Source organism: Vitis riparia, chromosome 15 (genome assembly GCF_004353265.1).
Source record: "Vitis riparia cultivar Riparia Gloire de Montpellier isolate 1030 chromosome 15, EGFV_Vit.rip_1.0, whole genome shotgun sequence".
Classification (NCBI taxonomy): domain Eukaryota; kingdom Viridiplantae; phylum Streptophyta; class Magnoliopsida; order Vitales; family Vitaceae; genus Vitis; species Vitis riparia.
In genome coordinates, this window is record NC_048445.1 from 4,316,842 (window position 1) to 4,330,869 (window position 14,028).

General features: G+C 34.6%; 1 protein-coding gene across 3 annotated transcripts in view; it reads right to left on the reverse strand.

The window, feature by feature from the left end:
- LOC117932686 overlaps nt 1-12,049 on the reverse strand; it is a 36,786-nt gene extending 24,737 nt beyond the window's left edge. Inside the window, exons 1-5 of one of the 3 annotated variants that reach the window (XR_004654206.1) lie at nt 11,623-12,049; nt 7,949-8,266; nt 3,796-3,975; nt 2,413-2,548; nt 639-973 (exon numbers count right to left, since the gene is read on the reverse strand). Coding sequence is in view for 2 of the 3 variants with exons in the window: in XM_034853961.1 (XP_034709852.1) it covers nt 639-973; nt 2,413-2,548; nt 3,796-3,975; nt 7,949-8,266; nt 11,623-11,969 (1,316 nt within the window). In the remaining variant the exon portion in view is untranslated. The remainder of the gene's footprint in view (nt 1-638; nt 974-2,412; nt 2,549-3,795; nt 3,976-7,948; nt 8,267-11,622) is intronic. The other 2 variants (XM_034853961.1, XM_034853962.1) reach the window with 2 other exon arrangements.
- Nucleotides 12,050-14,028: the final 1,979 nt, after the last annotated feature.

Genomic DNA, 14,028 nt, shown 5'->3' on the forward strand with positions numbered 1-14,028 from the left:
CATTCTAACTCCAGTAACTACCGAATGTAGAAGAAAAGATCCCCTCCAATATTTGTTCAAAAACAAAAGCAAAATTTTGGTTTCCCTAAAACGATTTCAAGGAAATGGAGAGAGAAATTGAAAACAACAGAAAAGTAGGACGCTGAAGTTAAATTTAGGAGAACGAGGACGAGAACAACTCAAAATCAAAACAGCTCATGTAATATGAAAATAATATCAGACTGAGCAGAAAAGAAAGAAAACATTTGGGAGACAGAGAATGATCATAAACAAGTATATTTTCCAATGTACAAGCATGTACAGTTAAATGGTTTAAATAGATGGTAAATCCCAACACAAAAGGAAACATGATCAGCATCAACCTAGAATCATGGCCCAATTGTATTTATGAGGAAACATAACCAACATCAGCCTAGGATCATGGTTCGATTCTATTTACATGTAAACATAATCAGCATCACATGGGAACCTAATTAGCATCACAAACAATGATTGATTATGGGACACCTTTCATAGCACAAGATGCTTTAAATAACACCCAAGCAACTCTTTTCCATGAATCAATTAGCCAAGGCAATAGGTCTATTACTAATAGCCAACACAAAAAACAAAAGGGATACAATTTCATTAAGACAAACCCCAAATAAAGTTCTGAAGCAGTATTATCATTTTGAAGCTCAAATGTTGTTTCTGTTGTAGAGGGTATAAGTCCACTCCATGTAAGCAATTTCCTTAAGAGCCTGCCACGGGGTCCAACAGGTGACAGGAGTCCTTCATAACGAGTTACAGCCTTCTGTGCTGCTAGCCAAATAGGAAGATCGCTATCTGATAGTTTGTCTACATCCAACAGATAATCGGAAGTTTGTTCTTTATAAGAATATGATTGTTGAAAAAGAGACAGTTCTTCAAGCCAAAGTTTCATTCTCTTAATCCAAACTTGTATTTCCTGTGTCTGATAAGCACTTTTGAAAGCCTGTCCTAAAGCAATTAAGGAGACATGTCAGATGCAATACTATCTATAATGAAGAAAAAAAAAAGCTCAAAATTTACTGAAGCAAAGTGAGCAATAGAGTCTTCAAAATAATGAATTTAAAAACAGAAAATATTAGATAAAAGAATAGCTGTGTCTATCCAACTGTTCCTCCTTTGATTCAACTCCTTTAATAGATTACTTATGAGGATATTGTAGATTGTTTCAGACACAAAGAGTATCATACTTACCCATATAGTTTCAAACTGCCAAACAAGATATATATTATAAAGGAGTTGCACTTCTTAAATGCATATGATCACAAAACATTTGTTCTAAATCAGGCTCCAGAAAATGAGAAACTTTTTGTAAATGTGCTTAACCATAAAATTACCCAAACCATAAGCGTTGTAACTGGGAGATGGTTTGATGCAAAGACATTAAAAAGTTCCCACAATGTTAAAAATTCTAGGGTTAAAAATAGATGAAACAAGACAAGTCAAAGATTAGTGTTACTCCAGAAACACTGAAGAAGCATTTGTGTTTGAAATAGATAAAATTGAAATACCTTCTTTTCAGGGCACCCTGACAAAACAGTAAGAAATTTCACAGATTTCATCAATTTTACCAGTTCAATCTCTTTAACCAGAAGAGATCTGTGGAGAACAACAAATTTTGCAAAGTAGTTATATGTACCTCCACTGATGAATCCAGAGAGAGCCATATCCGTCTAGTAATATCTGGAAAGAGTTGAAAATGAAGCAATTTTTGTCCTAGAAACAAAGGGTCATGCTATGCTGTACAGTGGAGGTATGGTGCCTATACTTTTTAGCCATTGGATCAAATTACTGGTTTGGCTACCTTACATAGCCTCAAATACGCCCCTTTCATGTTTGGGTCTCCCATTGGAAGGGAACCCTTGGTCTGCTTCATTTTGGGACCCAGTTCTTGATAGGATTTCCTGTAGATTGGATCGTTGGAAGAAAGTCCTCGTCCCTAGACAATAAAATAACCCTGACACAATCTTTTATTTCTCTTACTCATTCATTTTCTATCAATGTTTAAAATCCCTTCCAAAGTAGCACTTAAGATCGAGAAATTATATAGGGATTTTCTTTGGTCAGGAATTGGAAAATGAAACCAGTTGTTTTTCCCCCTTTTTTTCTCCCCTTTTTTCTTAAAATGCAAACTTAAGGAATTCTTATTAAGACAATTACAAACAATTATAGGAACACTTAATACACATAAACACATGCATAGATAAATATAAAAGCATGCTTGTCTACACCACATCTACAATCAACCGTATGAAGTAGTAGAATCCTTTCAAATAACAATATGACATCCAGGTAGCTTTAAATATGCAACCTTCAATAAAAAAGTAAAAGTTTGAGACTGCCTCAAGATGGAGACGTCCAAGTTTCCATAAACAAGAGAACAACCTCATTTATCCAGGTGCCAACTTTCCCTAATGGTTTTGATATGACAAAGAAAATTCCTTGCAGAAGTTTTGACTGTAAGTAATCCAGTTTTTCAACAACTAATAGACCCTTCTGCCTCTCGGTTGCATATCCCCGCCTGTAATATGAAAGGTGAATGCCTGTCAAAAGAAAGTGGCCTTCTAATATCTCACATAGTAGAATACTAGAATTTGTGGAAATAGCAGGTTTATGCACAGAAAGCAACCAAAACAAATAACTCTGCAATCATGGCATGCAAGTGCATACTAAGACATTTATCATATGAAAAAGATGGAAGAATATAAATATAAGGAACCTAACTAAAAGGGGGCACAATCCATGTACATAGGAAGTATACCAGAAGCACTGAAAATATTAAAACCAAAAAAAAAGGAAGAAGAAGAAAAAGAACTGCAACAAGCACTAATGGGCCTTAAACCTAGTTCACTGATCAATAAAATCTAAAAAGACAAGTTGTTAACCACAAAGGATCCCTTGACCAAGAAACAGAGATTTGATGAGATACTCTTTCAGAACCCACTCTGAACACTTCATACGATAAATATTCCTATGATTCCGCTCCTTTTCAAAGGCACCAAAATAAACAACAAGGGAACATCTTCTCACCAACTTTCTACTCTTGCCAACAAAACATTCTAGAGCCAATTGTACAATGTATCCTTAATCAACCAAGGAAACACCCAAACCACCCTGAGCAGATGGTAACTGACTCCTCCATTTGTATGCACAATCAGCACCAACGTACCTCTTCCCATGGGTTGGTCAATAGCAAGATTTTTTTTTATCAAACCATTTCCAATACAAAGAACCTAACCTTAGAAGGAGTGCAATGAAAAAAAAAACTCCTAAATACAGTGCCTTACAAAAAGACTTCACAGAGAAGCAATCATTCATTGATATTCTCCAGACCAAGCTATCATCTCTTCCATCACAGATAACAACAGGATGAATAAGTTACAAAAATAACTACACCAAAACCAACTCCAATCCTGAGAACTCCTTAAGAATCTTGGATCCTGAGACTCTGACCACCCTCCATAATACAATAATTGACCACCCAACCATTCTTGATTACAGGAAAGTTATGAGTCAACAAAGCAATCATTCAAGCATGCCCCTTTTACACACATACAAATACATGGTACACGTGTACACACATACATCACACAATGTGTACAGACATGCATAGACCAGAAAAAATATATAAAATCTACAAATTTCATGTCCAAATCTACTGTTTCACTCAAACTACAAGTTGACTTCATGAGTTTGGCTTGTTAAAATTTGTCTGAAAGTTAAGATGAAGATGAAAAAGATATAAGCAGGTCTATAACTAAAACTCACTTGAATATTATTGCATTGGACTCAGATGCCTTCTTCCAGTCGACATATATAGGCAGAGTAAGGAGATAATCAGTGTTTAATGCAGATGTTAACATCAAATCCCTAGCTGATAGTTCTTCAAACTGAGCATCATACAGAAGTTGCATAAAAGCACGCTGGAATTGAGTGGCAACAGCAACTCTACAAACAACTTGGCAGAATAAGCTAAATCCAGCTAAAGCATGAAACTGGAAAACGGTCAATATAGAACAATGTGAATATAAGAATAAAAAATGAACAGCTATCTTAAAAAATCAGCAGCATTTAGTGACATTTTTTTTTTCTTTTAATACGTGATAACAATGAATTAATAGGACATCAACGACACCTTAATCTCAACATAAGTAGTCAACTAGATCCTGAAAAGACCCAAAGTGACAATCCTAGGCCCAATTTGTATTAGCACTTAGTGGAAAGGGTGCTCCGTAGTGGGATGGGAAAGGCATAGTTTATGCAAAAGTTGCAAGACATGAAAACAAAGTTGAAAATCTGAAAGAAGGTTATTTTTTAGATATCAAAAAAGGGAAGGAAGCCATCTTGAGAGGTAATATTGCTATGTCGATTCACAAGAGGGTAACTATTGAGTTGGCTACTTTGAGGCCTACAAAAAATGTGGAACTGAAAGATTTGGTGTTGAAAGAAGAGGTGCATTAAAGACAAAAATGTAGAGAACTAAACGGGCAAAGAAAGGGCATTATAATTCAAAATACTTCCATAGGATAGCTAATAGAATAAGAAAAAGAAATTGATCAAATTCAAATCATTGATGAATGAGGAGGTAATGATAGATAACCAAGATAATATCTCGGATGAGATTTTGGGTTTCTTTGGCAGACTTTACAGCAGATCAAGCTTCAACTTGATTTGAACAGTATGGCCAGAAAGAAATACAAAGATTTTTTAGGATGTTTGGAGGATAGAAAATATGGTTTATTACTTGTTTTACTCTCCTATGTCCCTTTAACCCTTTGTTAGTGAAGCTTTCACTGGAACTCCTTTAAGCCTTGTATCACACAAGACTAGGGCCTTGTAAGTAGGTGGAAAAGGTTGGTTAAGAACAGTTCTCAAATATGGTCAACCTTGATTGAACCGTTCGTCAAGTTGGATTTGATGGATGTTCTTTGGCTACCCCAAGGCAACTTGGAATTGGTGGAGTAATTAGAGATTAACAAGGTACAGTGACAAAATCTTACCCTAAACCTACAGGTGAGAGCTTTTGCTATTGAGACCAAAGCTTTGAGGTTGTCCAATCTTATAGTCAAGGAAGATTTTGACGTTATCATTTCATGGGCGACTAAGAGAAAAAGTGTTCATGGAGATTTGTGTTGGAATTGAACCCCTAAAAGCAAGACATGATGTAACAAAGTCAAACTTGACTATCATCTTGCTATCATTTTTATACATTGACATTGATTTAAGCATTCAACGCACATTTCTTACATTGTACATGACTTGGGTCTATTAGGAATTGCACAAAGGATACAAGTTATAGGTTCCTTGTATATAGATAAATTGTCCATAGTCAGTTAATGGATTTAGGTAATCCAATAGACTATAGTGCATTACCTCCTAATTGGAGAGATGACTTGTCTTGGCGATCAGGATGGGTTTCTCATGGTGAGTGCACTTATATATGTAATGCACTTGTGTATGTGATGCTCATTAGATAAGACCTGCGGTGAATCATGACGTAAGACTATCAATTGTCAGGATTCACCAAGTTACTATACTACATGAATTCTTAACCTTAAGAAGATATTGAGCATGTGTCAAAATCAATAGGAGGTTTTAACCTATTGGTGAGACCCTAAAGTGGTCATATATCCCTATGGATTAGGTCACTGTTGATAGAGGTTGATGGTAACTGGTATTTTCAATAGAGATAACAAAATATCTCATGGGATTAAGACAGTGTGTGCCCTTGAGTGATCCAAAGAACATGTGATCATGAAATCTACGATCGCAGTAATTCCTTTAGTGGAATTTGACGTATGCTCCATGAAGCTAGAGTATGTCAATTGATCACAAAATAAGTAGGATCTGTAACTCAAGGATTAGAGAGGTAATTTTGATAGACGATAGCACTACCTTGTTAGATTACAGACCCCAATTCATGGGGAGTCTGCATGCAGTGGATAGTAGGTCACAAACCTGAACTTTGCCTCGTTGTTATTTACATAGAGTACTAAAGTGAAATTAATTCTTTTCAGTGGAATGTTAAATCAACTTTAAAATTGGATTTTGAGGGATCCAATACTCCTATGGGTCCCAATGATCCCCGCTCTGAGCTCAAATACCATAATGACACGATTTATGAGGATTGAATTGGCTCTAAGTTCATTTTTGTGTATAAGGGCGTTTTGGCAATTAAGCAAGACTACACAAGGGATAGTGAACAAGGTCTTTGGATTGAGCTAATTAATTAATTAAATGAATTTATATGGTTAATTAATCAATTAGGACCTGTTTTAGGCTAGATTAAGTGACACAAACCTTGATAGGCTCAAGTCACTTAAGCTTAGTGAGCAACACTATAAATACACTTTAGGGGTTAGGGTTTCCTAATGACTTTCAATTAGTCGTCTTCCATCTCCAAAGAGAGAGAAAGAGAGAAACAAAGCTTCCTCTCTTCCATTGCCCACACTTTGGAGTGTCAAGATTGTGGTTTGAGTCATTGGGCAGAAAACGTTGGGTACGTGAGTCCTTCAAACTTCTTCTCTACGTGAAATTGATTTGGGAACATCCAAATCCAAGTATGAGTATTATATCTCAAGATGTATAGTTAATTAATGGTTTTTATTGTCGTTTTATTTCGTTGTGATAGATTTAAAGATGCTTAGAGATAGATGCATGCACCCTACGAGATCTAGGGACAAGGAGTGGGAAAGTCTGGGGTTCCCAGTAGTTTGATGGGTAACCACACCAAATATTGTATAGGATCCTTCATCCATTGGCTTCTTCACTTAATCAATCAAGTGGCAAACTTTTTAGCTAAAAGAAAAGCAAAATATTTGGTGTCTTTTATTAGAGATTTTTTACCTCATTTTCTAATGCATGTTTATTTATGCTCTATTCCTAGATTTTTGTAATTCTTGTAGTCAAGGAAGATTCTGCTGTTACCATTTCATGGACGGCTAAAAGGAAAAAAGGTGCATGGAGGTTTGATAGGTGGCCACACCAAATATTGTATAGGATCCTTCATCTGTTGGTTTATTCACTTAATCAATCAAGTGTAAAACTTTTTAGCTAAAAGAGGAGCAAAACATTTGGTATCTTTTGTTATAGATTTTTTGCCTCCTTTTCTAGTTAATGTTTATTTACATTCTATTCCTAGATTTTTGTAATTCATTCTTTTTTTAATTATTTAGCTTGTATGGCTCCTTGTTAAGGAGTTTTTTCTCTTGTTTTGATTAGGTTTGTATCTTATGAAAGGAAGTCTTGTTCTCCTTTGTCTTTTTAATCAATAGAAAGATCTAGTGTGTTCCTGATCCCCAAAAAAAAAAAGAAGGAAAACCACAACAACAACTCATTCTGATTGAACAAGGCAACACCCACAAAAAGACATAACACCAAAGGTCTAAACTATGCATCACCCAGCATTAAATAAGAATATGATTGGCTTTATTCCTCATTCTGCTTGCAAAGAAAACACCAACTTGCCACAGCCAATCCTTAGCTATATAGGGCTGTATTTTCCATTTCAAGCAATAAACTGTAGAAAATATTATAGCATTGGTACTATTTGCATGGAGAGATGCAATACACCCCTACAAGACTCCCAATCAAGAAGTAAGACCTTTCTTTCTCTACTAGGGTAATATGAGACAATCAATTTTTTCTTTTATTTTCTTATCTTTCTTCAGTATCTTATAAGCCTTTCACATGAATCTGCTAGGCTAAGAAAATTTCAACAAAGGGGATATAAAATTAATATCAAGCACAAGTAATTAATCCAAAAACCATGGCTTGGTTGCTATTCTGATAAGTGCCTAGTTTGTCCAGTTTTGTTATCATTAGTAGTTCTTTCATCACTAAGAATCAGTGAATAACTCAAAAAAACTTTTTTAACCTTGGCACACTGAAAATCAAGCTGTCAAGACAATCTGTTACTAACCTGGACTCTGCACCAGAATTTTTCTTCATATTGTTGGTCGAAGAACTGAAGAGATATCTCAAATCTAGACCATAGCTGGAAAAAATTGAATTTTCAGGTTCAATGTTCTCCTCCCTGCATCTCTCCATGCTGCCAACCCCAGTAGTGCTATCACCAGCCATGTCAGGCTCCTCCACCTTAGTCACAAATTTTCTTTCTAAACTAGTTGTATCCTCATTAATCATTCCCTTGTCCTCTGCTGAATGAGTAAGGGGATAACTAATCCGCATTTCTTCTAAAACCTTTTTGTGTTCAGCATGAAGAATAGAATCCAAGCACCTGAAATACATAAAAATATACATCTCATAAGGAACCAGGCATAGAAGGAAAAGAAAGAATGTAAACTTAAAATTATCTTCTCATGCTAAGGTTCAGGCAGACAAGATAGCAAGAACCAGGCATAGATTTGCCTCCTTGTCTGGTTGTGGGGTCAGACGCCTTCCTACTAAACACCTAGGGTTGCCTTTAGGAGCGTCTCATAGGTCTTGTGCAGAGTGGGACTTAGTTGAGAAAGACCAAGAAGGAGATTAGCCTCTTGGAAGAAGCAACATTTGTGTGTTGCTTCTTTTTCCTTTTATTTTATTTATTTTACTTTATTTTAATTGTTAGGAGAGGGATAGACCCTTATCAAGAGTGCCTTCTTGAGCCTCCTCATATACTTTATGCCCTTATTTGTATTTCCAAGAAAGTGACAACCTGTCTAAAAGATATTCAGAGAGTTTTTGATGCAGCCAAATAGGGGTATCTTGGTTTCTACTTGGCGATGATGTGGATACCACTTTGGTGTTGATCAGTTTTTATAGCAGAATCATTTATAGGGAAGAAGGATGCATAAAGTGAAATGGTCGTCATTACCAAGGCATAAAAAGTGTGGAGGATTGCGAATTAAAAGAAGCATTCTCTAAATAAGGCTTGGCAAATGGTTGTGGATATATACACATGGACATGATAGTTTGTGGGGGTTGTCACACCAAGTGTTGAAAGAGGCTTTTGGTGTGGTTTGTAGAAAGATTTTTTTTATTATTACTATTATTTTTTATCAAAAACAAGGATATATTCATCATGGATAAAAAGTACAAGAGAAGGATGAGGAGTTCTCCCCACAAAATATAAGAATTTGATCAAGGTATAACTAAAACTACTCCACTATACAAGAAGACCTATACAAAAAGTTTAGTCCACTAAAGACCATACATCAATTCCAAACAAAGCTCCTCTCATTGTTGTCCAACCCTTTTGAATTATAAATCAAATGCCAATTGAGCTGAATAACATTGAGAGGAGTGTCTTTAAATGTAACAATACAAAAGGCCCAAAAGGAGAATAGAAGTGAAGTAAGTCCCACAACATCTATACTGTCCTCCACTTTTCCTCAAAGATCCTATCATTTCTCTCTTGCCACCTAATCCAAGACAATGTGAGGCAAGCAATTTGCGAAAGGATTTTGCCTCTAATGGAACTCCTCAATCCCCTTGAAGAAATGGTCATCATGTCGCATATACTCTAGGACGAAACCTAATCCATCTTGGCTAGACTGAATAATTTGTGCCATAATCCCAAAGTTATTGAACAATGTAGAAAGAAATGGTCAATTGACTTTCAAATTCCTAAAAAGATGCACTAATTAGAACTAAGTAATTTGTAAGGTTTTCTCAAGTGCAACATGTCATTGGTATTTATCTTTTTCTACGCTACTAACCATGCAAAGGCCTTAACATTAGATGGGACTTTAGATTTTCATAAAAAATTTGGTTGGAAGGAAAGGAACTAGACTTGATAAATTGGATAAGGCAAAAAAGAAAGATTTTGCCAAGAATAAACCTAAAGAGAACAAAAACCAAACTCATGTGTCTAGGATGGATGGAGATAAGTGCACTAGAGTGAGTGAGGAAATAAGTCTTTCAAGTTCCTCAATTTCCAAATCCATGAAATTGCAACAAAAGTTCAAGTTCCAAGAAAGAAAACGAGAAGAAGGGTCACCAAGAACAGTTGAAATAGTGAGATTTTTTCATGTTATAACTCTGTAAAGATTTGAAAATTTCAAACATAAAGGTTGATTTCCTTACCATAAGCTTTCCCAAAAATGAATTCTCTCCCTGTCACCCACCACAAAGTGGGTATATGGAGAAAAATCCTAGAAAACAAGTCTAATGGCCTTTCAAAGACCATAGCTTGACCCTCTAACCAAAATGTTGGTGTCGCATCCATTAGGATGTTTCTTATAAATAATCGAAATAACCTAATGCCAAAGGGTAGAACTTTCCCTAGGGAACCTCCAAAGCAACTTCTGTAATAAAGCACGAGTCCTCAAAGAAGTCTTCTAGAAGCCCAAACCTCTAGACTCCTTTGGCCTACATACTATGTCTCAATTGATAAGATGATCTTTTTTACCCTCGAGAACCCCCGACCAAAGAAAAATTCTTTCCAATTTCTTAATCTTTGAAGCTACTGATATTGGAATCTTGAACCTAAGGATGTATGACAAGCATGACTGAATTGGAATTATTCTTCCCCCCAATGATAGAAAGGCTCTTTTCTACCCATCCAATCTCCGTGAGATTCTATTAACCAATGGATCCAAAAACCTGCTTGCCAACAAATATTAGAAGGGGTTGGTAAGAGTTAAGCCTTAGAACTGCTTTCTTGGTGAGGAATGGAATAATGACCAAGTTTTGGTTTGAAACTTTAGTGGGAAAATGCTCTTAGAAAGAGGCCTCTATACTTTTTGGTCTAGCCTTTTCCAAAAAGGTTACATATTTATTGGAATTGCAATGAGGAGGATATGGATCACTTCATTTCCAAAGGCATTCTTATAATTGGGAAGTGGACAATTTATGGAGCTCATTCATACTATTTATTGCATGGGCGGTGATATAGCAAAGATATTAGATCTCCTTATGGGGAAAGGGTAGAGGTTGGTGAACAGACTGTGAGAGGACTAGATGGATAATTTTTGAACTGTCATGGGTAATCCAGATTGGGTTGGAACGTTTATGGTATGAAAATTATACATTCTTGAATTTTATTGATAGTCTAAATTGAGAATTTCACTGGGTGGTTTAGTTCTCCTTTCCTTCAATGTCTCTTGTATACCCTCACGCAAACAGGATGCGCCCCATTTTCATTAGGCCCTTTCTAATATGTTTTCTGTTTTCCCATGAAAAGAATGAAGATAAATAAGAAAAATCCATGTACTTGTTTTAGGTTCCCTCTTAAAAATAGAGAGAATTGGATTATGCTACCACTAACATCAGGATAACTAGAAAAGGAGAAATTTCTTGCCTTTCTTAGGACTCTTTTTCTTTCAGAAAACAAACAAGGAGAAGAGAATCTCTTCAACCTCTCTGCTACTTATTTTCTTTCCCCTGTGATTCCTATTCCCTAATGCACTGGGATTTCTGTGCATAGAATGGGATATACGAATGAGATACTGGAAATCAAACCCTTTTTCAATAAATCAATTTAAAATGGCAGGGATATTTTCATTCTTTCTGTTCGTTGTGAGAACAGATGATGCTTGGCAAATTGGAAACGACCAGGACAAAATACCAATCAAAATTCTAAAAAAAATTCCTTCCTTCTTTCTTACCCGACTGAGAGAGAGCAGGAAGGATACAGAAATCAAGCGCACTTACGAGGACAGAAGAAGAAAGTGATCGACATCTTGCTGTGAGTCGAACTTTAGTACTATGGCGTCCAACAGGTCCGACTTGGAAATGGGAATGTATTTCTGCCTCGGCACTTGAATTCCCGAAATCGCTTTATCCCCTTTTCCACCTCCATCATCTGGAACGCCATGTTCAAGATTGTTGAGCTTCGTGGCCTCCACCGGCGATGGAAATTGTAAATTCTTGACGGGGATTTTCTGGACTCGTATGGAGCAAGTGGGGGCTTTAAGATTGACGGCATGGCGGGAAGAAGAAAAGGTATAAGTAGGTGAGGACAGAGCACTAAAGCTGGTGCGAATTTGCCAAGATAACATCACTACCAACTGAACCAGGTGATTTCCCTCGTCACTACTCCAAACGCTTGCTTACAATCCCTGACGGATAAGGTGAGCAAGCGCTCAACAGTAACGACCGAAGGAAACGGTTTAGAATGAATCGGTTAAAAGGACGAAATAATCCTAGTGAACCCATTTTTAATATAAATATTAAAAAAAAAAAAAAATTATCAAAATGTGATAAAAAAAAAAAAAAAATTGAGGGTTAAATATCTAAAATTGGTTTCCAATTATCCTTCTAATCAAATGACCCAAGGGTTTATTAGGTATAATCGGGTTAGTATAATGTGACAATTAAACCGTTGAATAAATGGGTCGTATTAAACTGCTCAACTCGTTTACTTAATTCATATAAAATAGTTTTTTCATTTAATCGTATCAAAATAATTCATTTGTGATTTAACCCCAAGTGTTAGTATTTTAAATCATGCATATTTATTAAATTTATATATTTAAAAATTATAAAAAAATTAAAATAAAATTATAAATATCATATAATTAAAAAAATAAAATAATTAAATAAAGTTTTATATATTTCATTATAAAGCTTTAAATATTTTATAGTTAACATACTAAATAAATCTGTGAATTAGAGTAAAATTAAAACTAAAAATTACTTTTTATGTTATAAACATATTATAATTAAATTAATTAAAAATTTTAAAAATTAAAACTATAAGACAGTTTGCAACAATGTGTTTGTGAATTTCAAATTTTAAAATAAGTTCGATGGATTAAAATTATGTTTTAACAAGTTAAAATCCTACTAACATATTATTTGTGTAATTCATACAAGTTAAATAAGTTGTATTGTATTATGTGTGACGAATATTGAGGTCCAAATAACCTTATACTAATATTAAATAAATTTTCATTGATTCTTACTTTAATATGAATATTATCATTTTGTTTTCTCCTAAAAATAGGGTTAAATTCACTTAATGTGTTTTACAATTTGCACCTTCATATTCAAAATTCAACACTTTTCCTCGAAACTTGTTTAAGAGCAATATTTTACCTCAATTACAAACCCTTCATAAAATCATAAAAAGGGATTGCTCTTTTTGCATTTGATTCAAACATTGGTTTGAATTTAAGTAGAACCAATTTAGTATTGACAAGTTTGAAGTGAAATTTCTCAAACACTTTCAAAATATGACAACCATTAATTTTGGCTTTTGATTTTAAAGAGATGTTTATATTGTCATTCATGATTTTTACATGTAATTATGAAGTGTGACAATTTTGAATTTGGATAATAGGTATTTTATTTGTATTTTAGTCTTATTTCTTTATTGTTTATTGACTGTTTAACAAGTTTGAAAGACAAATATTTTTGCAAAACCAAAGTTTAGTTAAGTTCAGTTTTGATGATAACAAAACAAAGTATGAAACTAATATTTTATATTAAATATATTCAGGTTAGAAGGTTTCAAAATGACAATAATAAAAATAAATAAAGCCAAAGGAAAATCAAAATTAAGGAGAAGACCTCAAAGTAAAAAACTTTCAAAACTCATTTCTATAGAATCTTTTTATGAGATTGTTGGTATATTAAGATCATGCATTTTATTTTTATTTTTGCACCAAAAATCATTCAAAGTGCTAAATTGTTTGAAGTTATTTTAAATTTGAATAATTTCTTGTTTTGAATCAAAACCTTGAGCCAAATGTTTTTAAAATTTATCCTAAAAAGTTTTAACAAATTAAACATAAGTTGTTGGACACTTCAAATCAAGTTGTTTAAGCACTTTATAACGCAATTGGTTAAAGGTGTGAGGAACCAATAAGTGGATTGAGCTTTGACCGGTCGAGGGGCATTCTGTGCATTCCTCACTTTTAGGAGCATTTGTTTAGCTAGTTGAGGTAATGCCTCAATTGGTCAAGGGTTGATTGATGTTTTAACCTCCAATAGTCACTTATCAAAACATTAAATGCTCAATGGCTAATGAATCGATCAAGTCGATTGCTCAATTAGTTGACCATAAATTTGCTTAATAATTAGTTTGTCTTCCAAATCTTATTTAAAGGTTTCAAA